General features: G+C 40.9%; 1 protein-coding gene across 2 annotated transcripts; it reads left to right on the forward strand.

The window, feature by feature from the left end:
* Positions 1-5490: 5490 nt before the first annotated feature.
* fbxl2 (F-box and leucine-rich repeat protein 2) lies at positions 5491-24881 on the forward strand. Of its 2 annotated transcripts, none has more exons than XM_084379217.1 (14): positions 5491-6113; positions 12845-12906; positions 16326-16380; positions 18021-18095; positions 18334-18428; positions 18932-19096; positions 19341-19455; positions 20917-20991; positions 21106-21236; positions 22263-22323; positions 22428-22472; positions 22799-22855; positions 22953-23165; positions 24693-24881. In XM_084379217.1, the coding sequence occupies exons 1-14, from the start codon at positions 6084-6086 to the stop codon at positions 24798-24800; spliced, it is 1287 nt and encodes a 428-aa protein (XP_084235343.1). In that variant the 5' UTR covers positions 5491-6083; the 3' UTR covers positions 24801-24881. The 2 variants fall into 2 exon arrangements, with proteins under 2 accessions (XP_084235343.1, XP_084235342.1); XM_084379216.1 differs by having other exon boundaries at positions 5502-6113; positions 19329-19455; positions 24693-24880.
* The last annotated feature ends 891 nt before the right edge of the window (positions 24882-25772 follow it).

Genomic DNA, 25772 nt, shown 5'->3' on the forward strand with positions numbered 1-25772 from the left:
GAGGATCATGTACAGGATGGTGTTGTAGTGTGAGAGCTGTCCTCCTCATTTTTTCATCTGTAAGCTGATTTGTGACCTCGGAAACAGCTGTTTATAAAGCGGTCTCAACACAATTTGTTCACTCGTCTTGCTCAGGAGAAGGTTGTTGTTCAGTTGTCACGTTCACGTTTCCATTTTCTGAACTCTGAACGTCAGAAAGTCTATAAAGTGATCAGAAAAATGGAAACAAGTGATCACCCCTGGGCATCTCCGTCTGCTGAAGAAGATCATGTGATGACAGCTCCAGAGCAGCTACAAGTTGACCCTTGTAGTGAGACTGTCAGTGGTGGGAGAAGTAGTCAGATTCTTTAAGGGTGCAGTTAGTGAGATAATTCATTTAAAAGTCTCATTCCAAGGTTCAAAGTTCAAGCACTCACTGCAGTAAAATGGTCCCTGTGAGTGTTGTATAATTATATACTATATTAATCGATTATTACCTCCACAAAGGATGTGTTGTGGAGGTTTTCACCCGTGTCCATTTATTGGTTGGTTTGTCAGCAGGATTACACGAAAACTACTGAACAGATTTCCACAGACTTGGATCGGAGGATGGGCCTCAGCTCAGAATAGACCCCATTTACTTTTGGCATGGATCCAAATAAAGGGACCGATCCAGGAAGTTTTAAATTGCGTTATAGGACTTAACAAAATAATGCATGGATCTTGATGAAGAAATCAGGCATATTTAGATGACTGGTATCTATTTGAACAATCAAGTTTATTGTTAAACTATAAGCTATCCGGCCACCTTCACAAATCTTTGTCACAACTGTTTGATAGCAACATGTTAGGGATCATTGCAAAAAAATGTGTATATATTGGCTAAGATATCAAATTGGTAATCAAGTATCAATCAGGCTCTACTCAGAATTGTAGGTGTTTAGAGGTATAATGTAGCGTGAAATAAAAATACTCAAGTTAAGTACAGGTGAAGCATATTTGTACTTGAGTAAAAGCACTCTTAACACTATCCTCTGGCTCTGTTTAAACCAAACAGAAGTAGTAGAGAAGATGTGGAGGCGCCTGGAGGAGGGGACTGTTGTCCTGCTCCCTGAGGTAGGAAAGACGATGGATATGATTTTAAAGGAGAGGAAACTGCAGACAGTAAGAGACAGTGGGAGTGTTTAGGTGTGTGCAGACTGAAATACAGGTTTTGAGAAATTCCTGAAGGAGTGACACCTTTACTGAGGATTCACACTTAATCATCTCTTCTCATCTCTTTCTTTCACTTCCCTCCACCCCGATGGAGTCACTCATAATCCCTCTCTGATGTGCTTGCATTACACTCACTCTTCTCTGTCACAGTTTTCCACTCTGTTATCATGCTCTCACCTCCTGTTCAGAGGGTCAGGATGAGTCGAAGGTGGGCTGGGACCCTGACTCACGCACAGGGGCTATTTCTGGAGGGGTGAGGGTTGTAGAGGAGAGGGGGAGACGGATGGCGAGGAGGAGAGAGACGGTGATTCACACCTGCACCATCTCAGAGAGGCTGGTGAGAATTATGTTTGCTGCAGGTGTCTGGGCGGGGAGGAGGGGGCTCTGTTAGGGGACGGACTCACATCCAGACTTCGCACAGGTGTGTAATCTCACAGGACCTCCAGCACACACCCATCGGACAATCTTCGCCGGGGAAGTAAATACACAAACACGCCATCCACACACCAACCGCAAGACTGGCTCTGAGTATGTGTGAGACCAGAGACTTCCCATGTGAGACACGTCCTGTCAGAATGAGGTGTAGTGCAGGTGTGTGGCTGACTCACAGGAAATCATACTGGTCATACTGGTGAAGGGAGGCATGGTGTTGTGTCCATGGCAACAGTCTCTTTAAACTTCCATGAGGACTGAGGGGTCCAGAAAAACAGGAACAGCTTTGAAAGGGAGTCGGAGCTGCATGCAGGGAAAATTGGTTGGTTTGAGAGAGATGATTGATGTGTGTGTGCGAGTGTGTGCGTGTGTGTGTCCTGTGAAAACCATCTGCAGAATCTACGAGCCGAGGAAAACAGGCTTGTTTTTCGCTTTGTGATAGAACATTTCATAGTTTTTATACATTTTTTCAGGTTTAAGGACACAAGGCAACAATGGACAGTGACATTTTCCTTTTTTGTTTTCGTGTTCACGTCCATCGAGGACTTTGGTTTGGATGGTTTTGTGTTTCTTTTTTAGTACGCTGATCAAAATGTATCTATATTCACAGCGATGGAATGTACTCAAGTACATTTACTCCAGTACTGTGCTAGAGTACAGCTTTGAGGTACTTGTGCATTTCCTTTTTTTGCTACTATATATTTCACTACTTTTGGAGGCAAATGTTGTACTTTTTTACTCCATTGCATTTATTTGATAACTTTAGTTACTAGTTACTTTGTAGGTTACAGGCTGTATTTTCACTTTTTTATTTTATCAACAATCAGATAAGAAAAAGAGCAAACTCCGATAAGCAAAAAATAAATGCTGAATATTATAGAAATACATGTAAATAAATGTATAAATACTTTTACTTGTAGGCTTTATATTTGATATCAGATACTTTAAGACATTTACTCAAGTGCTATTTGAACATGTGACTTTCACTTTTACCAAAGTAATATTTCAACACCATATCTTTCTTCAACTTTTACTCAAGTATGACTTTTGGGTACTTTTTACAACATACTACATATTTAGCTTTCTTTATGTTGTAATTATCAACACCCATTATCAGAACAATGCTTTGGCAATACTGTATTTTGTTATGGTCATGCCAATAAAGCTATTGAAGTTTGAATTTGACAATAGGTGTACATGAGTCTGAACCTGCAAATACTGTCCATGTGTTTTAGCTCTAGCATGATTGATGATCTTTATGAGTATAGCTCTTTAAAAAACACAAGAAACACTGTACCGACTCGTACAGCAAAGAGAAAGAACGGTAAGGGAACATTAAAAATAGGTACGAAAATCAGATAACCACAGAATACACGGGAGGCAATAAATACAAATAATGACTAAAAGGCCAAATCCCAAAGGTCATTCAAATCCTTGTTAACTTAATAAACCTACTGTATCAACAGCTCAGGGGTTTGACGCAGCTGACCTCGTTTGACACCAGTGGAGTCACCTCGATCATCAGGACACATTCAACACTGAGCTGCCAGCCACAGCAGAGTCATGACGAGCAGGGCATGGAGCTATTCAAAGAACTGACATAATTAATTTGACTTTTGATGAGGGATTGTTAATTACCATGCAACGCAGTGAAACAGGGTGGCACGCAAATGAAAGATTACATTGTAGCACAGGCATCATGAAATGTATGGGTCCATGCCAACACGCACACACAGTGTGTGTTTCCTCTGTCTGAGTCATCTCTGTTCCAAATACATGGTGTGGATTAATACAGTGTGTACGCTTCAGGAATAATTTATATGATTGTGAATGACTAAACGATTATATCAGTGCTTGCAGACAACAGGCTGCACATTCTGCCGTGCCTACCATGGCATTTGCTGCCATGCCATAAAGAAAACACTTTTCTATGCTCATGTGATCTTTCTTCCAGGGCACACCTCTAACCAAAGCGGAGAAACTGTGTGGTTGCATTAATCTGTTCCTCTCACACACACAGGTGATTTCACTTACTTTGTCTCATTAAACCTCGACTGTGTGGGTGTATAAACTGAGCTTGACTCACATCTGCCTCACCTTTCTCTTGATGTAGTACTGTATATAAGAACTTGTTAAAAAATGTGACAATTTCTTCTTGTTATCTTTTGAAGCAGGTATTTTGACTTGGTAGAAAAAGGCTCATGGGTGGCTGATAACATGGCTGATGGCTCTGTTGTATTTAAGTGTCCCAGTAGAGTAACACAAAGTGCAGTAAATTAAAGTATCTCAAACTATAGCACTTGAGTAACTGTACTTAGTTTCGTTGCCCCACTGCATGAGGTATGCTACATAACAAGAGTAAACATTGTGTATAACTGATCATCTCCTTGTAGTGGCAGTACAGGGTGAAGCTGGCTGTATGAGATCGCCCTCTAGCTGTGGGTGTGGAGAACTACTGTCAAGATATTTTTATTATGGATGTGTAACTCACACTCCAGTCTGTCTGCAGCCCTGTCTACAAACCCTGCAACAACAGTGGTGGAGGAAGCATTTAGATCCTTTACTAAGAGAAAGTAGCAATACAACAATGTGGAAACGCATCAGTGCATGTAAAAGTCCTTCATTTCAATCTTACATAAGTTAAGGTATTATTGAAAAACACGTTTTTAGTGTTATGTGCATTTTAATCCAGTGTTTATTATGCATTGTTGTTGTAATGAGTAGGCTGGAGGTCATTTTAGTCTCCTTAGATAAGACTTGAAAAACTTAAATTACTGTAAACAAGGGTTGTTTTTACTGAACAATGCACATTTTAGAAGCTGTTTTTCTCAAAATGTTTATATGAAAAATAACTGTAGCTGTCAAATACATTTCTGTAATGAAAGTCTACTATATGTGCTGTCATGTATCTGCCTTATATATCAATATGATTCCCAGTGAGTGTAACTTTTACTCAAGTAGTGTACGGAAGTTCAGTTTTAAGGTTATACTGTTCTTGAGTATTTCCATTTTATGTGACCATAGCTATACTTTTAACTCATTAGCCTATGTACTTTCACTTGAGTTAGCTATTTACATATCTTGCAGATTACTATTCATATGAACCATTTATTCCAAAACATGAGGCATTGTTCAGCAAAAAAGTCACGTCGTTTAGGTATTTTTCTTTTCAAAGGTGTGTGAATATCTGCTGCTGTAGTATATTTACTCCTGATCCAGTGTAAATAAACATATTTAAATAATTTTCTAAATCTTTTTTTCATAGTTCTACTGCCCCAAACTGCCTTATTAAGGATAAAGTGCTCGTCTATAAACATTATTTGTTGTTGTTAAGTTAAAAACAATGCAGTACTGTGAAATAAGTTCTTTAGGAGTCAATTACAGACAGAAATGTCTTTATAACTTTGAGGTTTTTGCAGACTTAACTGCCCAACACTGTCAATAACAACACAAATGCTTGTCACACGTTGATGCATCGCTGACAATAATCCTATATTGTGTTAATATAAAAGGCTCAGTTCGTCAAATAAGATTTTTTTCTAATTTTTATTTCGCAACAGTTTACATAATGCAGGAGCGACAGAGAAGTCGGTCCAAGTTGTTCTGGGTGTGTGTGTCTGCAGGCTGAAGCCTCGGTGTGACGGTGTGGCTCATCTCTACTGCAGGCGGCCTCTTGGCTCCTGGTTCTGTCGTTCACAGATGCGCGTGTTTCCTTCCTCTAATCTGACCCGAGGGTTCGTGTCGGGTCACGTCTCGGTGCCGGTGCTACCCGGGACCGGCACGACGGCTGCGGTCGAACAGGGACCTTTTGTCGTTCACACGCCAAAATCCCCGCAAGACCCCCACAATCAAAACAAATCGACCACGCGTGCTTTTCCCGCAGCAATGACGTCACGTAAGCCCTCCCCCTTCCCCGCAAGTAAAAACAAAACATTGAGAGAAAACGTCCGTGTCAGTCGCCGTACGTGTGTCTGATGCGGGCGATATGCGGTGAGGGACGAGAGCGGACGTGAATGTGGCGTCGCCCGCGTGTTTTGCGCAAACTTGGGAGATTTGGGGGCCGGCTGACTGGCGCTGGAGCGATGAAGGGAGAGGCGGAAGTGAAGTCACTTGACAGACCGTCCATGTTATTATTGTTATTTTGGTAGCCCTGTGATGAGACGGGCTGGGGAGCCGTTGGTCTCCGAGACAACGAGCGTGAACGTTACCGCAGGCCGCCACGGACCGACACCACCCTCACCACTGACCCGGGCACAGGAGCCTCGCTGACGGCTGGGTCAGCGGAGGGAGGAGGAGGAGAGGAGGAGGAGGAGGAGGAGGGTGTGAGGACCCAGCTCACAGCTCGGCTCCTACACTCCGGCCGACCAAAAATAAAACGGCGACAAAAACAATAACGGCAGCCGTCAAACGCTTCGACTGGTGTCTGCGGTCTGTAGCAGGGACGTGCCGCCGCAGACATGAACGGTATCACCAAGGGCCGGTTCGAGGTATGACCGAGGGAGTGGACCACCAGCGGTTAAACTGTTTGTTTCTAGTAGACGTGGGAGTCGTGGGCTTGTATAAGCGAAGTGTGTGTGTGTGTGTGTGTGTGTGCTAGACCGTGCTCCTAATTTTACATGCAGTCGGGAGCCGAGGCGTTTTGTTGGCCAAGGGTAATCCGAAATCCTGTTATTGTCCTGCCGCACCAGTAGACAGCGACAACATGGAGCTCAGGACTGCGGGACAGGAGGGCTGTGGCTGAGGATAGTCAATATATCAGGGCCGAGGCTGGCTGCCACTGTCGCCTGAGGTTACAGGCTTTCAGGATTGGGGTGGGGAGAGGTGGTGGTGGTGGTGGTGGGGAGGGTAGAGACTGTGGGGCTGCAGATGGAGAGTAAATGTTGTAAATACAAGCAGTGTGTAGCAATTAGTCATCATAACACTGCAAGACCTGTGACGCCTCCTGTGATACCTGTGAACGACAGGTGCCACAGGAGGTTTTTTGGGTGGCTGTCTGGGTGTCACTGGTGCTCAGGAGCCAGTCATGATACATAGTGTAACATGTCGTTGTCATGTTTCCTCACACAACCTCCCCATGTCTGCGGGGTGTTTTTTATTTATTTATTGTTGGAAAAGTGGTAAACACACACAGAGCTCCGTGCTCAGGTGGTGAAAGAAGTATTCAGATGTTTTACTCAAATAAAGATAGCAATAAGTCAAGCTAATACAAAATATTTCACTACGAGTAAAAGTACAGCAGTGTAGTGTGGTGCAAAATGTACTTAAATTATAGCGTAAAAGTATAATGCAGGCAGAATGATCCCCGTCAGTGTTACATTACTGGATGATATTACTCATGCATTACTTACCGGCCTCATATACATGTAAAACCTTTAATTTTAGTGTGGCAATTATCTATAGCTATCAAATGATTGTAGTGGAGTTAAGGGTGCAATTTGTAAGAAAGACTTAAACATTTACTTTCTTACAAATTGCACCTTTAAAGGTATAATATTTGTTCCTGAAGTGTAGTGGAGGTCAGGTATAAATAACATAAAATGCAAATATTGTCCCTCAAACCTTTATATCGCATTACATGTGTTAGCAGGATGAGGCAAAGCTTGTTTTACTGCTTTATATAGGCCTACATCATATACATATAAAACCTTAAATTTCAAAGAAACCCTTCAGTCCAGCTGTCACATAATTACAGTGGACTTAACGGTACAACATCTGCCTCCTGAAATGTAGTTGTGTTCAGTTATAAAGTAGCTAAATTCAAATATTCATGCCAAGTTCATGCACCTCAAACCTGTATTTAAATGTATTTCAATGAATAAAAGTAGGTTTTACTTCTTTATATACATCATTGTACACGTAAAAGCTTTAATGTTGAAGTAAACATAAACCACAGTTATCAAATGACTGTAGGAGAGATAAGGTAAAATATTTGCTTTTGACATATGGCGGAGTTATGTTAGTATGAAGTACCATAAAATGCAAATATTCATGCCAAGCATGCACCTCAGACCTGTATTTGTAGCATTTTATGTTGTAGCAGGTTGAGATAAAGCATGTTTTACTACTCTTATAAACATCATATACATGCAGTGATGTAATGATGTAATTCATAGTAACCATTAACTGCAGCTATCACATGATTACAGTGGAGTTAAAGGTGCTCTATGTAGTTTTGCAGAAGACATTTTAAAGTCTTCCTTTATTGATTTTCACGATTGAAGACGCTAAATAAGCAAACTGTCATCACGGTACAACACAATTTCATACTGTTTTACTTTGTTTATATCTGGTGGACCCTGCCACCTTTCTAGTTTCAAACAGTGTTCTGGGGGACCAGGTTTTCCTCTGAGAACAGCTTGTTTATTCAGTTATGGAAATACTGTATGTCAAATGATTATTTCCAAGCTTATTAAAACTGTAGACGTTACCTTTCTGAGTTCGAATTTCTTTTCCAAACCTACATAGTGCACCTTTATAGGTACAATAATTGCCTCTGTAATGTAGTAGAGTTAAAGCATAAAGTAGCTTAAAATGCAAATCTTCATGCTAAGCACATGTACCTCAAACCTGTATTTAAGTAAAATACTTGCATAAACATACATGCTCACCTTCCACCACTGTTTTGTAGTGCAGCTTAGCTCACTAACCTTCCTGCGGTATGATAATTACCATGTTATGCTGTGTCAACATTCTCCTTGCAATTATGTACAAATCTTACATCAGCTCCCAGCCAACCGATCCCAAACCCTGTGAGCATTGTTAATGGGACATATCATTCACACATTGTTGAGATTCTTTGAGGTTTGACTTGATGGTACTTGACTTTCTCCGACAGGCCACTGTGAGCCTGTCAGTAGTACGACTATACGTGTGAGTGAATGTGAACAGAAGGTGCTCACGGTGTCGATGTGTGTTGCCATATCAGTGGATTTCTCAACTGAGCTGTAAGCTTCTTAGAAGCAGATGAAAACCAGTGTACGGTGGGAAACAAGCTGCTGTGTGTCAGAGAGAGCTACCGAAGAGTAATAGGGGAAGACCTGGTGATGCTTCATAATGAACACCTGCCACATGCCCCCTTGTTGTTGTGTTGCAGTCCAGAAATTGAACCCTTCACATGACCCAGATCTAATTTCCTCATAGTTGCTTTAATGTGGCAAAGAAACTTAAAACCAGAGCCATGCTAGTTCAAAAGCCAGATTAGCATATCAACCCTGTTGTACACTATCTAGGAATAGGGGTATGAGTGCAGAGAGGAACTCCCTGCTTGGGAATGCTGATCTGCTGGCACAGGGAACGAGGGCACCAGAACGCCGAGGTGATGACTTGCGTACCAGAGATAGCTTTGAACCCCGCTGCCATAATGAGCAACGATGGCTGAGATTACACACCGAATACTCTGGTGCTCATGCCATCCAACCTGGCAACTTCTCCCATGGGGCTTGGTTTGTGCAACAGTTAGGGAGGGCAGAGATAGAGTGGATTGCACGTATGGTTGCAGAATATATTACACTCTCAAGGTATGTGGAATTACACAATCGTTGTTATCATTATCAGTCACAATGATCTTTGTTATGACATGAGGGTTTGTTTTGCATGAACAAATGCTTTATTATCTCCTGACAGACATGAAACTTTATATAAACTTAAAATATACATAATATTAATGAGACTGATATGGTACAATTCAATATTGTACTGATTAGCGAATGTACGGTGAAATACCATCATTAAATTGCATTTTTTGTATGACCAGCAGTCCAAACCAAAAAATATAGTCAAGTTAGAAATCATAATTGTTAATGTCAATTTTCAAGCAAATGCGCTAACTATTCTGAGGTTCCAACAAAATTTCTTGTCTTACTTGCAGCGGCTGCATTTTCAGTGTTTACTGTGGCATGAAGAAATGACGGTTATCGTACCATGTACATGTGCTTATCTACAATATTGAATTCTACCATAGAAGCATTATTAAAATCTGTATACTTTAAGTGTTTATCAAGTTTAGTATCTGTTAGCATAGAATACTTTGTGAAATTATAGTAAGTTATTCAACCAAAAAATCCTTCAATTTTTATTTCTTTAAAATGTTTTCAACCCTGCCGGATCCTACGATTGATCCATCAGTACAGCTGCAGGTTGTGTGGACAAACACTGTGCAAAACCACAAAAAATTATTTCACATTCTTCAAAAGATCCTAACATTTTTAAGAAATATCCAATATATCAGTTTGAACTGTTCGATAATGTTTGAATTGATGCACAAGAACTCTCGAATTTGTAGTAATGTAGTCTTAACATCATTTTTTTTTTTTACTGTAAAGCTAAAATCAGGGTTCAAGAGGGTCACTGTGACTGAAAATGATAGTAATCATTTTGTAATACTGTATGGTTAGTGTACCGTGAAAATCTCATACCTATTCTTTAGCGAACTGAAGGTCTTTGGGTTGTACAAAACAAGGTATTTCATGAGATCACTTTGGACTAAAACATCAGTTAATAGAGAGAATAAGCAACATATTAATCAATAATGATAGTAGGCTGCAGCAGTAGCTCTAAATGATATAAAAGAGAGACGAGAGATGTTTGAGAAATTGTTTCAGCAGAATTTGAAGTTCTTTCTCTGTCCAGCAAGTCAACACAAAGCCAGACCAGAAGCAATCAGACAGTAGAAGCTTCAGTTTGGCAGTGTAAACCACACCACAATAAGATTATTTTGTTTCTAATGCCATCTTGTATGAAGCCCACAACCACCTGGTTTTGCCTAGATTGTGTCTAACCATGTGTGTGTTGAAGGACAGGTCAAAAGTGAGTGATGTGTTACAGAGGTGGTTTGGATTTAACACTGAGTTAATATACTGTGGGCCTTGTCTGTTGACGGGTCACTATCTCTCTGTACAGTATTGTACAATTAAGGTCAATTTACTTTCAGTTTACTCAGTTGACACAGTTCTAAATATAACTGAGACTGACAGTCACATGATGATGACACAGGGTTTATCTGGAGATTTTGTAGAATCTTCTGATAGAGGTAGTTGGCCTCAGCCCTCATTGGTTTGTTGTGAAAATGTCTTATTCACTACTGCAGTATGTGGGAACCAATAATAGAGAGGTTGCTTAGTATTTCCTGGAGCTATTACTGGATAACTAATGTGGTCAGATCTGTGTATTAAACCACTTTGCAGTGTTGCCACCTGAGCGTAGATGTTAAAATTCAAACCAGCTTGGTTAATCTTTTGCTGGACCTTGACTGGACCAAATCCCTCTCTTTTGACTGTTAGACTCCACTTCCTCTCAAACGGCCTTTACTTCCTCACCTCCCTCCCTGTCACTCTCGGATTTTAACTTTGTACATATTATTCCTCTGGTCCCTGACTGCACCATTTCTTTGTTTGCCTCGGTCTCCTACTTCCTCCTGCTCCCTCGTCCTCCCCTCTTCCCTTTCTCTTTCGAAGAGCCTGCATCTGTCATGGAGCTCGCCACAGCCAAGACGTTTTCCAGCATCAACCTTTTGCTCCTCCCGTGCCTTTTCCTAGCTCCCCTTTGTGTTTTCTCATTTTCGATGTTTGAGTTTGCATGCGACACAGCGGGGAGTCCCCCCTCATTAGATACAGTTTCTGAGTCTTTGAGGACACAAGTGTATCACTGGCAGGATGCGTGTCTGCAGAGGCACTGCGAATGTGGGTGTTTGCCGTAATTTAAATTCATGGCTGAATGCAGCCCACCTGATCTAGAATGTTCTGCCTCTGTTCTTCACACACAGAGGTCTGACTTGAATCACCTGCGAGTGTGTCAGTCTGTGTGTGCGTGTGTGTGTGTGTGTGTGTGTGTGTGTGTGTGTGTGTGTGTTCCGCTCAGCAGATGGCCAGACATCCAGCGAGTAGACTAATTGAGATAAGCATGCCAACAAGCTGACCAGGCTAACAGAATTATAAGCTTGTAAGGAGGGGACGCGGAAAGCCAAATGTAGCTCTGGCTTGTTTATTAGCATAGTTTAGTAGCTTTTTTTCTCACTAGTACCTGAAAAGATGTTCAAGTTTCTTTTTTTATTCAGGAATAGGTTCTTTTTTTTGGTCATAACACACGTTTGCAAAAGGGATCTCTTTCTAAAGTGTTTCCAATGCTAGTGAAGGAGGACAACATTAACCTATGAACTATTTGTGTGCATTAAAATGGTAATTTTCTTATTCATGGAGTATGAGCTAGACTAATCTAATGGGTATCTCCCAATTATAGCTGCAACAGTTGATTATTTGTCAACTGTTCAATTGATTAATTAAATTGAGTAATTTTTTGAGAAAAAAAAGTCAAAATTCTCTGATGCCAGGTTCTTAAATGTAAGTATTTCTTTTTTTTTTAACTCCCCTTTGACTGTAATGTAAATATCTTTGCGTTGTGACACTTGATGATCATCTTGGGCTTTGGGAAACGCTGATCGACATCCACCATTTTCTGACATTTTTTAGACCAAACAACTTTTTGATTAATGTTTCCACAGAGTTTCCTTGCCAATCTGCGGTGAATGGATAGTAACAAAAAGAGCGAATTTTCAATTAAAAAGACCAAAAAGCTCTGGAAGATACCAGTTTGATTTGTCTAACTGATATGATATGTGGCCTCAGTTTCTATTATCGTTCACACAGAAGGAGCACTGTGGATTTTGTCTTTCCTCTCTTACATTGAAATTGCTTTAAGAAGGGAATGTTTTGCATCAGAGCCCGAGTGATATATCAGTTGGCTGACATTGGCCTATCACAGATATATTGGTATAAGTAAATATATAACGTAGAAATGATGCCCGGGGTAATTTAGAATTATTCAATTCCAAGTGAAGTTAACTGTTGTTGCACTGAAAGCTTTTGTTAAATCGTCTTATATCTTTGTCACAATATAAGGATTGTTTCAAGGCCCCCTTCGAAAAAATATGAACGTATCCTTTAAACACATTTTGAGTGAATGAAACAAACAGTAATTGTCCCCGAGCCTGATTGTGTTGTGATCTTGTGATGCTCTAATGATCCTATTGTATGTTCTGATCTCTGTTGCCATTGTAAAGGCTTGTATCTGGTTTCTGTCTCATTGCTCCTGACCACCCCAGACACACATTACACAATCACACACACACACACACACACACACACACACACACACACACACACACACACACACACACACACACACACACACATTAATTGTTATTGTTTATCTTGTGTCTCGGCAGGTGTTCTCAAACAGCGATGAAGCCCCCATTAACAAGAAGCTCCCCAAAGAGCTTCTTCTTAGGTAAGATTAATAACACAACAACCTCCCCCCTCCACATATGCGCACACACACACACACACACGCACACACACACAAAATACAACACAACATACCCTGGGACAAGGGCTTAGGTCAGGGTTACTCATTAGCTGAAGCAGCCTTGAATCGGGAAGAAGTGTGTATTTGTTTTGTCACTAGCTGTGTGTGTACTGTGTAGGTGTCTGTGTGTTTTGTGTGTGATGTATTTTGGTCACTGGTCTGAAATGAGCTTCTGTTACCTGTGTGACCTACAGACCAATATTTTGTCCCACATGACCCATAAAGCCGACATCACACACACTCATATGTCTTCATCCGCCACACTGATTTATATGTGGATGTGTGTGTGTGTGTGTGTGTTTGTGTGTGTGTGTGTGTGTGTGTAAGAAACGCTCCTGGGCCTATGCAAACTGTATGTCTGTGTGTGTGTGTGTGCTATAAATAGCTTGTCTTAGCTGGTGGGGAATTCCGCAGTGCTGTGCTCTTCTGCTGCTCCAGCTGTGAACCATAGAGACTACCAGTACACCCATTACCACCAGCACTGCTTTCACTGGTGGGCAGAAAAACACATACTCACTCATGCACTCGCTCGCTACCTACAGTACAACACATGACCTACTGTCACATGTGTCATGTTGAGACACTTACACAACATCGGCTGTGAGGAAGACTCATTGTTGCAGCAGTAAATCTTGTTTCTAAACCATGGAAAGTGGGTTGACTGGAGCCTTTTCTCTATTTACTGTGTAACTTTGTTAAGCCCTGTCACCATGGTACGTAAACAGGGACATTATGGTGCCCCAGGTGCATTTGTATTATCTATCTAGTGCATTTGTGTGTGGACGTTTGAAACACAATAACTCAAAAATAAAATATAGAAAGTAAATTCATAATCACTTTCATAATTGGACATTAATCAAACTCGGAGATATGGAGCCCTACGAGGGTTGCAAGATGAATCTAAGGGGCTGAAAAACAATGTTCTTCTACTCAAAGTTGTATTCTTTTTTTCCTGACGTTTCGCTAATCTGATCCCAAAGTGTGGCCTGTGGGCCAAGTTGTCCTGCCATAAGGTTATGTTTGGATACTAGATGTTTCTAGCGAAAAATTGAAACTTAAGCTTGAAGAAAAAGGAATTGCTGTTTATGTTGTTTATTTTTTGTGAGATTATTTTTTATTGGAGTAACTAGCACCATTTTGCATCTTAACAGTACAATACAGAAGGTATTTGCTTTTTGTGGCCCACAGTTAAGTTCCAGTTTTGGCCCAAGGGAAAAAGTTTGGGCACACTTCTTTAGAAATACTGGACACTTTTGCCACTTTAGACATGAGCACGTATTCAAAAGAAATAGGGCAACAACTAAATATTATTTTGTTACTGATTAATCTACATATTATTTTTTTCAATTAATCAGTGAATTATTACCTCCCCCAAGGAGATTATGTTTTCACCCGTGTCCATTTGTTGGTTGGTTGGATTGTTGCCAGGATTACACAAAAGCTACTGAAGTAATCTTCCACAAAACTTGGGTGGAGGATGGGTCTCGGCCTAGAATAGACCCCATTAACTTTTGGTGCGGATCTGGATAAAGGGACGAATCCAGGAAGTTTTTCTTACCTTCTTTAACATTGAAAGATAGTGTGTTTTTTTGGCATTTTCTGTAATTTTCTGTGGGAATAATGCGTAGATATTGATGAAAAAATTCAGGCGTATTTAGGTGGCTGGTATCTATGAGTGAGTACAATTTGATGCTGACTCTAGATCTGGTCATCTTAAATCATGGTTAAGCTGTTGTGGGTGGTTTAAGTTAGAGTGAATCAGGGCTGTTGAGTTTGATTTTGGATTAGGCTTGATTAAATTAAAGGGGATTGTTGGGCCTTGGCGGAGGTATGCCCTCTACTGAGTCTGAGTTGTGGTGTCCACTTCTAGATTTGTCATGTATTCATGTGTCGTTGTTAGCGAGCCTGACTTGTTTCTGTGTTCGTCTGCCTTTCAGGTGGTACATTGTAAACAGCTGTTATCTAGGTTTGTGCAGTGTGGATGTAAACTGAAAACCGTGCCGTGATGTAGAAGAACCTTTGTGTGACAGACGAGAGAAAGTTCAGGGTCTTCTTACCCAGAAGCACTGACTCAGCACCCTCCCTACCACCACCAAATTCATGTCTAACTGGAGTTACTATGGCAACCGCTCCCAGACTAGTGGTGGAGGCTTGACTCTCTCTTATCTGGCCATGCTCGAAGGGCCAGGTGTACATTTTGTCAACAAATGAGACTATGCTTCATTAAAATCCCATTATGTGCCACGGCAGAAAAACAGGCAGGATTTGACGGCGCAATCAGAGACTGCTAACGTATTTTCTCTTCTTGTCTGTGTTCAGGGGCAGCATTGGGGCTGTCCTGAGTGAATTTAAAAACATACTCATGATGTTGTTCATCTGAATTTTGCTGTATTATATCACCTCACCATCGTGATAAAGAGGGTTTTTCTCGACATGCTTTTATAATCAAGTGCAAAATGTCAAACAGGACTCCCTGAATCAGATCGACTGATGGCTTCCATGTGTGTACGATTAACAAGAAATTCTTCTGTGGTTGGTAAAAGGCCTCTCACTCACACATAATGGAAAGTCAGATTGTGTTTGATTAAAACAGACAGCCAATCAATGGTCAGCGTCACAGCCATTAACCAGTTATTAGAAAGGGAGATCGATGAGCGCCTGCTTGATTGGTCAACATCTCTGGTGGCCTGCAGTCACTCCAAGGACTGTGTGTGTGTTCGATGTGTTCGAGGGCACCTGTGTGGGCGTCTTTGCATCGCTTTGTCGATTGTATGCCTGCACTCCCTGACACAAGACTCCGGTATAGATTATAGAGGCATGTCCCAACATGCCCCTGGCCCAACACACATCAAAACACACAGCCTTTGTCTGTGTCTATATGAAGGAAACAATGGCCGGCTCCTGTTTCCTAGGGTTAAAAGGACATTCAGACCCCAGCTGCACTCAAAGCTCTGGCACCATGACAATTCTCTGAATACCTCAAATGTCCTATAGATCGGCCCTTTAAGGCACCACTATGAGCAGTGACAGCCAAAAAAATCAGACAAGTTTGCTTTCCTGTATGTGTCCTTCTGTATATAGTATGTCTGTCTGTCCCATGCTGTCTGTGGCCTTGCCTGTCTGAGTGCCAGAGATTACTCATTGGCAGATTAATGGATTGAGCTGACCCAGTAGCCTGCTGCATGCAGCCCTTTGTGGCTGACCGGCCCACAGCTCAAACACTGCCTGTGTGTGGGGCTACCGACCAAACACAGGGGATTGTTCTGATTCCTACACACACACAAAAACACATCAAATCACACATAAAGTTAAGTCTGGATTTTTTTGGTCTCTCTTTCCAGAATATTCTCCTATCTAGATGTGGTTACACTCTGTAGGTGTGCCCAAGTGTCCAAGGTAAGCATTTACCCTCTCCACACCTCCAAACCACCCACTGTCCACTAACACAGCGAAGGGATTCATGTAATTCTAAACTATGGTTAAATAAAAACCTGTTTACCATTATTGAATTCTCTGGAAACGTCTATAACGTAGTGCCATCTGCTGGTTATGTGTAAGTGGACCACTGCTGAGCCACAGTGCACTGCAGCTGAAAGTCATTTATGAATGAGCTATCTGTCAATAATAAGGGCTCAGCACGTGGACGGTGAATGCAGAGCTGTGGTGGCTGCTCCCCTTACAACAGCTCCACATGCTATTTCTAAAAGGAAAATATTATCTCTCTGTACCTTTTGATAAATTACAGTCTAGGTTTTATCTTTGTCTAAATTTCCAACCATTGTTATGACTGGTCAGACCATCATTTTCTTGATCCATCATATTGTTTTGACGATGAAGTATAAGCGAAAGTGAAAAATACTCAAGAGCCCACACTTGTTGACTTAAATAAATATCTATATAAAATGTAATTTTCCAATCTAATTGTATGACATAAGTTCAGCGTAGTGTCAAATTTAAAGTGTTTCTATCATGTTGAATCAATTTGAATTGAATAAATAGCTTGATAACTAATTAATTCAGACTTATACATGTATCTTTTGTGTGTCAATTTTTCATGAGGTTAAGTCGAACGTCTTCATAAACATAATGTGTTTTCAAGTGTTTCTTTTTCTAGTATTATTCTAAAATAGGTTATCCTGTCTCCTGTAATACATCACATACAGTATCTTATAACATTACTGAATGCATGTAATTAATAGGCATGGGACAACAATTGATTTTATCGCAGATCGTGATTAAAAAAACTCACAGAAAGTTGATCACAGTGAATTTTCATTATGGGGATAATCGTGTATTGAGACAATTGTGAATATCCTCACATGAATGACTTGAAAAAGCTGTCTAGCTCACTGATGTCCAGTCCTATAGTGGTTTCCTGATTTATTCAGAATTTCCTACGCCTGTCATAATTTATGTATCCTTTAATTTGTGCAGGAAGACCTGATGATTTGTGATTACTTATTTAAGAGTCTTTGTTCTTAAAAAAAAAAAGATCTGAGATCTGTTTTCTAACTAAATGCAGGGCTAAAGTGATTCCACTGTGTTTAAGTGCCATTTTAGTTTTTATTTAAAAGTTTTAAGAATATTTGAATCACAATATTTGAATCACAATTATGTTGGACAGGATAATCTTGGCATGAAATTTGTCACAACAAATGTCACGTCATCATGGTTTCAATAGTTTAGATAGTGAAAATGAAAATTGTGATGAAAAAAATTATCATTCCCGCTAATTTCAATTCATATTGCAATCACAATATCTGAAAAAAATAATCTGGATGTGACTTTTTTTTTTTGCCATATTGTGCAGCCCTAAGGCAAATAATTTTTTAGTGCAAGGTAACATGTTCAAGTGTCGAACCAACAGTCCAAAACTTTTTGTACCAGCACACACAGACTGCTGTACAGTAGACTTTGACCCATTGTGTTCGTTCATTTCTCCCACATATTATTAAAACAAAGTCCCCTTCCCTCCACCTCTGTCTGACCCACATGTCTGTCTCTGTCCACAACCTGTCTGTCTGTCACCCTCTCAGGCGTGGAACGTCCTGGCCCTCGATGGCAGCAACTGGCAGAAGATTGACCTGTTCAACTTCCAGACAGACATCGAGGTGAGGAGTGTGTTAATGAGAGGGAGAAACAAGAGAGCTGTAGAATGGACAGTACTTGTGTACGTGCGTGTGCTCTTCTATGTGTGCTGCACGTGTGTGCTTGTTGAGTAGCATTATCCAGCCCAAGGCTTAGTGCTGGGTCAGTAGGCTTTGGTGCCGAGTGTGACGTCGCAGCTGATCCTCTGTCCTGTGGCTCTCTGTCCATCTCTCTCTTTCTCTCTGTCCCTGTGTGTCTCAGGGTCGGGTGGTGGAGAACATTTCGAAGCGTTGTGGAGGCTTCCTGAGGCAGCTGAGCCTCAGGGGCTGCCTGAGCGTGGGAGATGCCTCCATGAAGTGAGATACTCGTCGTGTCTCTGATACACACTGATGCAATAAGTGTGGTTCTGCTTTGACTTTTACATTAAGTCTTGTTAGTTTGATTACTTGGTAAAGTAATTATGTTTAAAGTTTAAGCATCTTGTGCCTCTTCAGTCCCAGGGGAGTCTGTGAAGAGACTTTCTGATTCCATTAAATCTCACTTTACTGTGTACACACACAAACAAAAACAACGGAAGAGAAGTGGTTGTGTCGTTTTGTTTTTACATGAAACCTCTTGATATGTACATTTAAATGGTTTCACTTTGTTATCACAACTATAAACAGCTGATTTAAAGAAGTACAAGCTGCTCTTTGGAGAGTAAAAAATAGAAACATACACGAGCTGTACAACGACCTCCCAAGGGCCTTTAGATGACTCTGTTAATTGGCTCCTGAGCAGCTCCTAGCGTCTGACTTCTTATTTATTCAATGAAGCGACTCTTGAGTAATCCCCCTTCTCCCACTCTCCTGTTTCCCAGGACATTTGCTCAGAACTGCAGGAACATCGAAGTGTTGAACCTGAACGGCTGCACCAAGATCACAGACAGCACCTGTCTCAGCCTCAGCAAGTTCTGCGCCAAACTCAAACAGCTAGATCTCACCTCCTGTGTGTCCATCAGCAACCACTCCCTCAAGGCCCTCAGGTAGCACCCACACACTTGGTGTTTCCCTCGACCATTTAAACCTAAATCCATATAAAACAACCCCTTTTAACCCCTTCAAGAAAAAAGCTCTCATTTCCCCCTCAAGCCCTCTCACACACTCCACACTGTACATTCTGCTTTTTATACAAAGGTGTAATATAAGATGTTCATTTAGTTCACATGTCTTGTGTGTTTTGTCTTCACCTTCGTTGTGTCGTGTGTGCACGCTCAGCGATGGCTGCAGAATGCTGGAGTTGTTGAACCTGTCGTGGTGCGATCAGATCACGCGTGATGGCATCGAGGCTCTGGCTAGAGGCTGCAATGGTTTACGAGGACTGTTCCTCAGAGGCTGCACACAGGTACAGCAATGGCAGTGCACACACACACACACACACACACACACACACAGTTTACACACTAAAGCAATAATTCATTTATTTTCAAGCGGGCATTTTGATCCTTTCCACAGTGCTTTTGTTCCATGTTGAATACCGTTCTACTTTAACACTTTTACTCAAATATCATTAAAGAATGAATGACCATCACTCAGGCTCATCTTTTTAAAGGGAATGTTCACCCTAAAATGAAAAAATTTAATTATTATTAGTCATTATCTACTCACCTCCACACTGATGGAAAGTCAAGTGAAGTTTAGTAGTCAACAAAACATTTCTGGAGCTTGACAGCAAAACAGCGTTGTTCTCCTAAAAAATCTGAAGTCGATGGGGACTTCCCTATAGCTTGTCAGGCATAATCCAAGTCTCCAGAGGCCCCACGATGCCAAAGTGATTTGAAAAGACGTTATTTGAACCCTTTATTAAGCCAAAAACCTTATTGTAGTTTCAAAACTAAAAGAGTTAGTGCACACCCTGTCTAAAGTGGTTGCATGAGCTTGTCAAGGGTGTAAATAGTGTCTTTTCAAATCAATTTAAGATCACAGGGCTTCTAGATAAATGGATTATGCAGGATGAGTTGTATTGAGCTGTTTCTTGCAGTTGAGTCCCCGTCTATTTCAGTTGTTTAGGAGAATGCTGCAACTGTGTTTTACTGTGAAGCTCCAGAAATGTTCTGCGAATGACAAATCTTCGTCCGACTTTCCGTTGCCATGAGGGTGATAATGACTGACTGAATTGTTTGTTTATGAGGGATTTCCTTTAAATTTTCAAAAGACACTGCTCTATACAGTTTACGTGAACAGGGTCCTCTGGTTGTGTAGACAGCTCAGTTTATGCTTCAGCTGAAAGGATGGAACTACAGAAAACCTGAAACAAAAATCTATTTTTTAAACCTTTTATTCCCAGATTATTAATTTGAAACAAAACCATAATATACCCCACAAGCACAATTCTTTCCCACTGCTTATAATTACTCACTAAATTGAATTGTGCCCTTTTCCCTACTTGCTGTTCCTAAGATTTTCCATTCATTGGAATTTGTTTTTTTTCTTCTTGTATTTCAATCTCATTGGTTGTTTTTTTTGTTGATGTAGTTGTCTGGCTGGCATTTTCTTTTCCCGCTGCCCCTGTAGAGCCAATATTTTCTGCAGGGCTGTGTGCTCCGTTGTTGTTATCCTTTTAGCCAAAGTCTATTTTTCTTTCCTGTAAAAATACCAAGAAATACTGATGAATCATCTTTGACATTAGTCACACATGAATTGATTTAAAACAGAGCAGAAAGGAGCAAATCTGTCTCCCGTTTATTGTTGATTGTTGGTTTTAGGCTTCAGCAGATACATCAACACACTCATACACAATAACAAACATAAACCATTGATGTAGGTGTTTGATTAACAATACAGTGTATTTTTTATTCTAACCTAGTTGGACGATGGCGCATTGAAACACCTTCAGAAACACTGCCCAGAGCTCACCACCATCAATATGCAGTCTTGCACAGTAAGGCAAACATTTAGTTCTGGGATGTCGGCAGAGGGAGATAATAATGCATGAAGGAAGTCTCTCTGTGCCTCTGTGTTTTTGTAATTTGTCTCTTGTGTCTCTTGCCTCCAGCAAATAACAGATGAAGGCCTGGTCAGTCTGTGCCGAGGATGCCACAAGCTACAGATCCTTTGTGTGTCGGGCTGCAGTAACATCACTGATGCCTCCCTCACTGCGATGGGACTCAACTGTCCCCGACTCAAGTGAGAAAAACACACAGAGAGCTTGCTTCAGTGTCCAAAAAATCTCCCTCTCAAACAGTGTGACTACTATCGTTTCCAAAAATGGATTAGAATCATCAAGTATTTGTGTTTTGCAAGTAATTTTAGCTACCTGAACGTGCCAGAATCCACAGATAGTCTCCTTTTCATCAATGTCGTCCTTCTACATACAAAAGAAAAGGATGCACACACAATCCAGAGCTTGGAAATAAAAGATTTAACAGAAAACCACAGATGCATTTAGGGGGAATATGGATGTTTAAAGGTACAATATGTAAAAATTGGCTACCTGTCAAATTCATACTAAACTAAACAAATAGGCATATCACCAGCGTAACCACTGACTGCTGCTACCTGTAGCTGCCATTTGCTAGTTAGCTAGTCAGCGCCCACTGCTGGAGGCCCAGCTACTTTCTACCGGACGAGCCAGGGCTAGCTGGTTAACATGATAACTTCAGTAGATATCTCTGTAACACAGTACAGAAACGTTTTTGATGTAACATCAATGCTGTTATTTCTTCACGTTCTGTTGATATTTTTAGTTAATTTTTGAATGTTTAAAACTGACATTCTTACATATTGAATCTTTTAAATATTATGCAATATAAGCGATTGCATCATTGGTATGATGGATAATTTAACCAAGACATAAGGCAAAAAGGCAATAACAGGAAATTGGTACAAGACTGAAACTTTTGCACTAAAGAGTTTTATACTAAAAATTACCTCTCTGCTCAGAGGAAGAGAAAATGTTTCTGTCTGCAAATGGAAAAAAAATGACAATCTATGACACAGGGAAAAATTCTTAAGTACTTCCTGATAGAGGATCTCAGGTCCGACACATGATCCCAAACTTGGTTAAGTGACACTGCACTGCAGCCCACTAGGTCCCTCTCTTCAGACTCAGTTGCTGGCTGATGATTTGATTGACCTTAGTTAGACACAGTGCTGTACCGTACCCTCCATGTAGCCTTTACAAATTGCGTGTGTGTATCTGTGTGTTCTCAGGATCCTTGAAGCTGCACGATGCTCCCATGTTACAGACGCTGGATTCACTGTGCTGGCCAGGGTGAGTTTAATTTAGCTGTTCTGTGAACCTTTTTGTTGGGTCAACCATCCATTTCACCTCATCATCTCTGAGGTTGATTCAATGATTTCTGTTTTTCTTCACAGAATTGTCATGAGCTTGAAAAAATGGACTTAGAAGAATGTATTTTGGTAAGACAATTTGTGTTTTCCTTGTTTATTCCCAACTTTGTGCTCATGGTATTTATTTGTGTTGAATCTGGAAGGACTCATGGCTTTGATCTGTTAGTCTGGGACGAGATTAGATTGTAACAAAAAGACAGAAGTGATTGTGTGCACGGCAGCAGTGACATCAGTATTTAGATTAATTTTGACAGAAAGCAAAGAAGTAGACAGAACATACGTATTAGCTGCATATGAAACTAGATACAAAATTGCTCCCAAAAAATGTAGATTAAGACTCAGCTGTTTTTAGACATTCGAGAACAGTCTGTTAATCAAGCTTTTCCTCTCCACAGGTGACAGATAACACCCTGGTTCAGCTCTCTATTCACTGCCCTCGCCTGCAAGCACTGGTAAACCTTAACACCCAAAGTTCTGAGTTTGTGCCAAGTTCTGCATGGGTACGGAGCTTTAATCCATCTACCTGTGTGTCTTTAACCCTGTCCGCAGTCCCTGTCCCACTGCGAACTGATCACAGACGACGGCATCAGAGCACTGAGCAGCAGCACCTGTGGACAAGAGCGCCTCACTGTGGTTGAGCTGGACAACTGCCCCCTCATCACTGACGTCACACTGGAGCACCTGAAGAGCTGCCACCGCCTGGAGCGCATTGAGCTGTACGACTGTCAGCAAGTCACCAGGGCTGGCATCAAACGCATCCGGGTCAGTGGGAGTCACAGGGAAATAATGGCTGTTTCTGATCAAATAGTATCTGCTCTTGTTGGGGATTGGATCACTCCTCGTCCTTATTTTATCTTAACCTTCAGTAGTTTATACTTGAATTAAAGAAATAGCTCAGAATTTTGTAAACTACACTTAGATTACTTTAGATGAGAAGATCAAAACCACTCTCAAACATGTCTGTGAGATTTAAGGCTATGCCCAGCAGCTTGTTAGCTTAACTGAACATTAAGATAAGAAAAAGGGGGAAATGGCTAGACTAACAAGGTTGGGTAGTGACAGATTACATATTCACGATCACAACAGATAAATAACCTTATCAGCCCAGATCACATTTGGAAAAAAATGTATGTAATGTAATTAGATTATAGTTACATTGTCAAGGACTACTTGATTACATTATTAGATTGTGTCTTTTGATATGGCAATTTTTTAAATGATGAAACTTTTTTGATGAGTGTGAATACGCCAAATATGTTCTTCTGTATATCAAAGCAAGTTACTCCACACAGGTTGCCAGCTTTGTTAATGATCCCTTAATGTAAAATTCTTGTTTTTGATGATAATGGACTTTTTATTCCTTTTTATTTACATTGAAATTGGAAGATGAACGTTTCGAGTAAGTGCTCGTCTTTCTTCTTCGTCCTCTGTGTGACCTTTGATTAAAAAACAGCAGCAGCAAAAACTTACACATATCGAAAAAGCGTCCCACATGTTGTAGTACTCACAGTACACCTGTACTTTGTGCCAGTACTGTTTTTGTAACAGTAATTTGATTTGACAAACTAAAAACCCAAAATATGGTAAATGCATTATATATGTGTGTGTGTATATACTGTATGTGTTAGATATTTAAAGAGACAAAGGAATATTTTTATATATAAATTTTTTGTGGCTGCGACAATTTTTTGCGCCATATAAAAGTTTGAAAAGTTGCAATATTTTCAATGTTTGATTATGAACCAATCCAAAAATAATAAAACATTTGGATTAGATTACATTTTTTGTAATCCAATGGATTATGTTACTAATTACGGGAGGTGGAGTTTGACTGGGGGGTTGTGTACAATAGCTAACCAACAGTGACTCCAGGAAATTCCTATCACTATCCAGTGTTTTTGCTAAGCAAACTTAACTATCTGCTGGCTGTAGCCGTATATTAAACAGACACAGACAAGAGTGGCAATGATCTCCTCATCAAACACTTGACAATTATGCAAGTTCATATTCCCTAAACATCAAACTTTTCCTTTAAAGAAAATAAAGAACAGTTGCCTGGTTACAGAACAGAGTCGTGATTATTATATGCTATATGCTTTTCATCTGTGCTTTTGTTGTCAATTCAATGCAATTCCAAGGGGCTTAATCTGCACTGAAAACTAAAGTTTACATTTCCAAAGGAAGTGTGAAGTAGAAACAAACAAATCTAGAATCGAAATATAAACATTATAAATATACATCTTTCTATCTTTTTATTCCCTTGTATTAACATACCTCTTCCCTGCACAGGCCCACCTTCCAGAGATCAAGGTCCACGCCTACTTTGCCCCAGTGACACCCCCTCCTTCTGTACATGGAGGTGGCCAGCGTCTGTGCCGCTGCTGCATCATCCTCTGACAGTGGAGGGCCAGGGGGGGGCACCTCTGTCTGCAGGTCCTGCTGCTCTGATATGTGTTGAAATGTGGTGGGAGGTGGAGGTGGGGGGGAGGGGACTGGGGAAGGTGTGGGGGAGAGGAGGGGCTGGACCCACTCACTGCTCCTGATCACTGATCAATACACTGACTGATCGCCACTGATCCCTGATCAGTTGAACCCGCCCCTCCTCTCTCCTCTTGCTCACCGATCAGCATTGCAGCAGCCCCGGGGTTTGGGGCGTGGAGGAGTGGGTGGAAAGAACGTGGATGGAAGGACGGATGGAAGGACTTTTTCTCTCTCTGTCTCATTCTCTCTTTCTCACTGTAAAGACAAAAACAGGTTCTCCACTCCATCCTGCTCCTCACACCCGTGACTCCCCCCCACCTGAGGCCATGGAGGACTGAATAGTGGAACTACAATGCATCATGTTCAAACTAAAAAAAAAAAAAAAATGACGATATTGTCATCTTGGACAACAGTTCGCTCTCTGTGGAGTATCATCTCAACCAATCACATGACACCTCTATGTGACCATCCTGTGATTCATTCTGCTTTGACCAATAAACACGCAGCATGGAGGGAGAGGTGAGCTGGGTTGCCGGAAATGCAGATCGTCTGGATATAAACACTGAAGCTTTGGCACAGCCAGCTCAATTCTCTAGTGTGGAAGAGTTGAGAGGAAAAAAAACAGGAAGTACAGAAGGGGACATGTGACATATTTGTGCATCTGAGAAACTTTTGTTGAGATTTTGATTCTGTTCGTACAGAGAATGTTTTGCAATGGGAAAAAAATAATTACGATTATGGCAACTCACTTAAAATTGGGGTAGGCCAACAAAAAATTGTTTTATTTTCCCCTTTTTTTCCAGTGCTTATTGTAATTGTCAATGCCTGTCTATCCAGAGAGGGAGATATGTTTGTCACTTTTTTTGAAATGGAAAAAAAGAAAACAAG

This window comes from Pagrus pagrus, assembly GCF_965226575.1.
Source record: "Pagrus pagrus genome assembly, chromosome: 17".
NCBI classification, from domain to species: Eukaryota; Metazoa; Chordata; class Actinopteri; order Spariformes; family Sparidae; genus Pagrus; species Pagrus pagrus.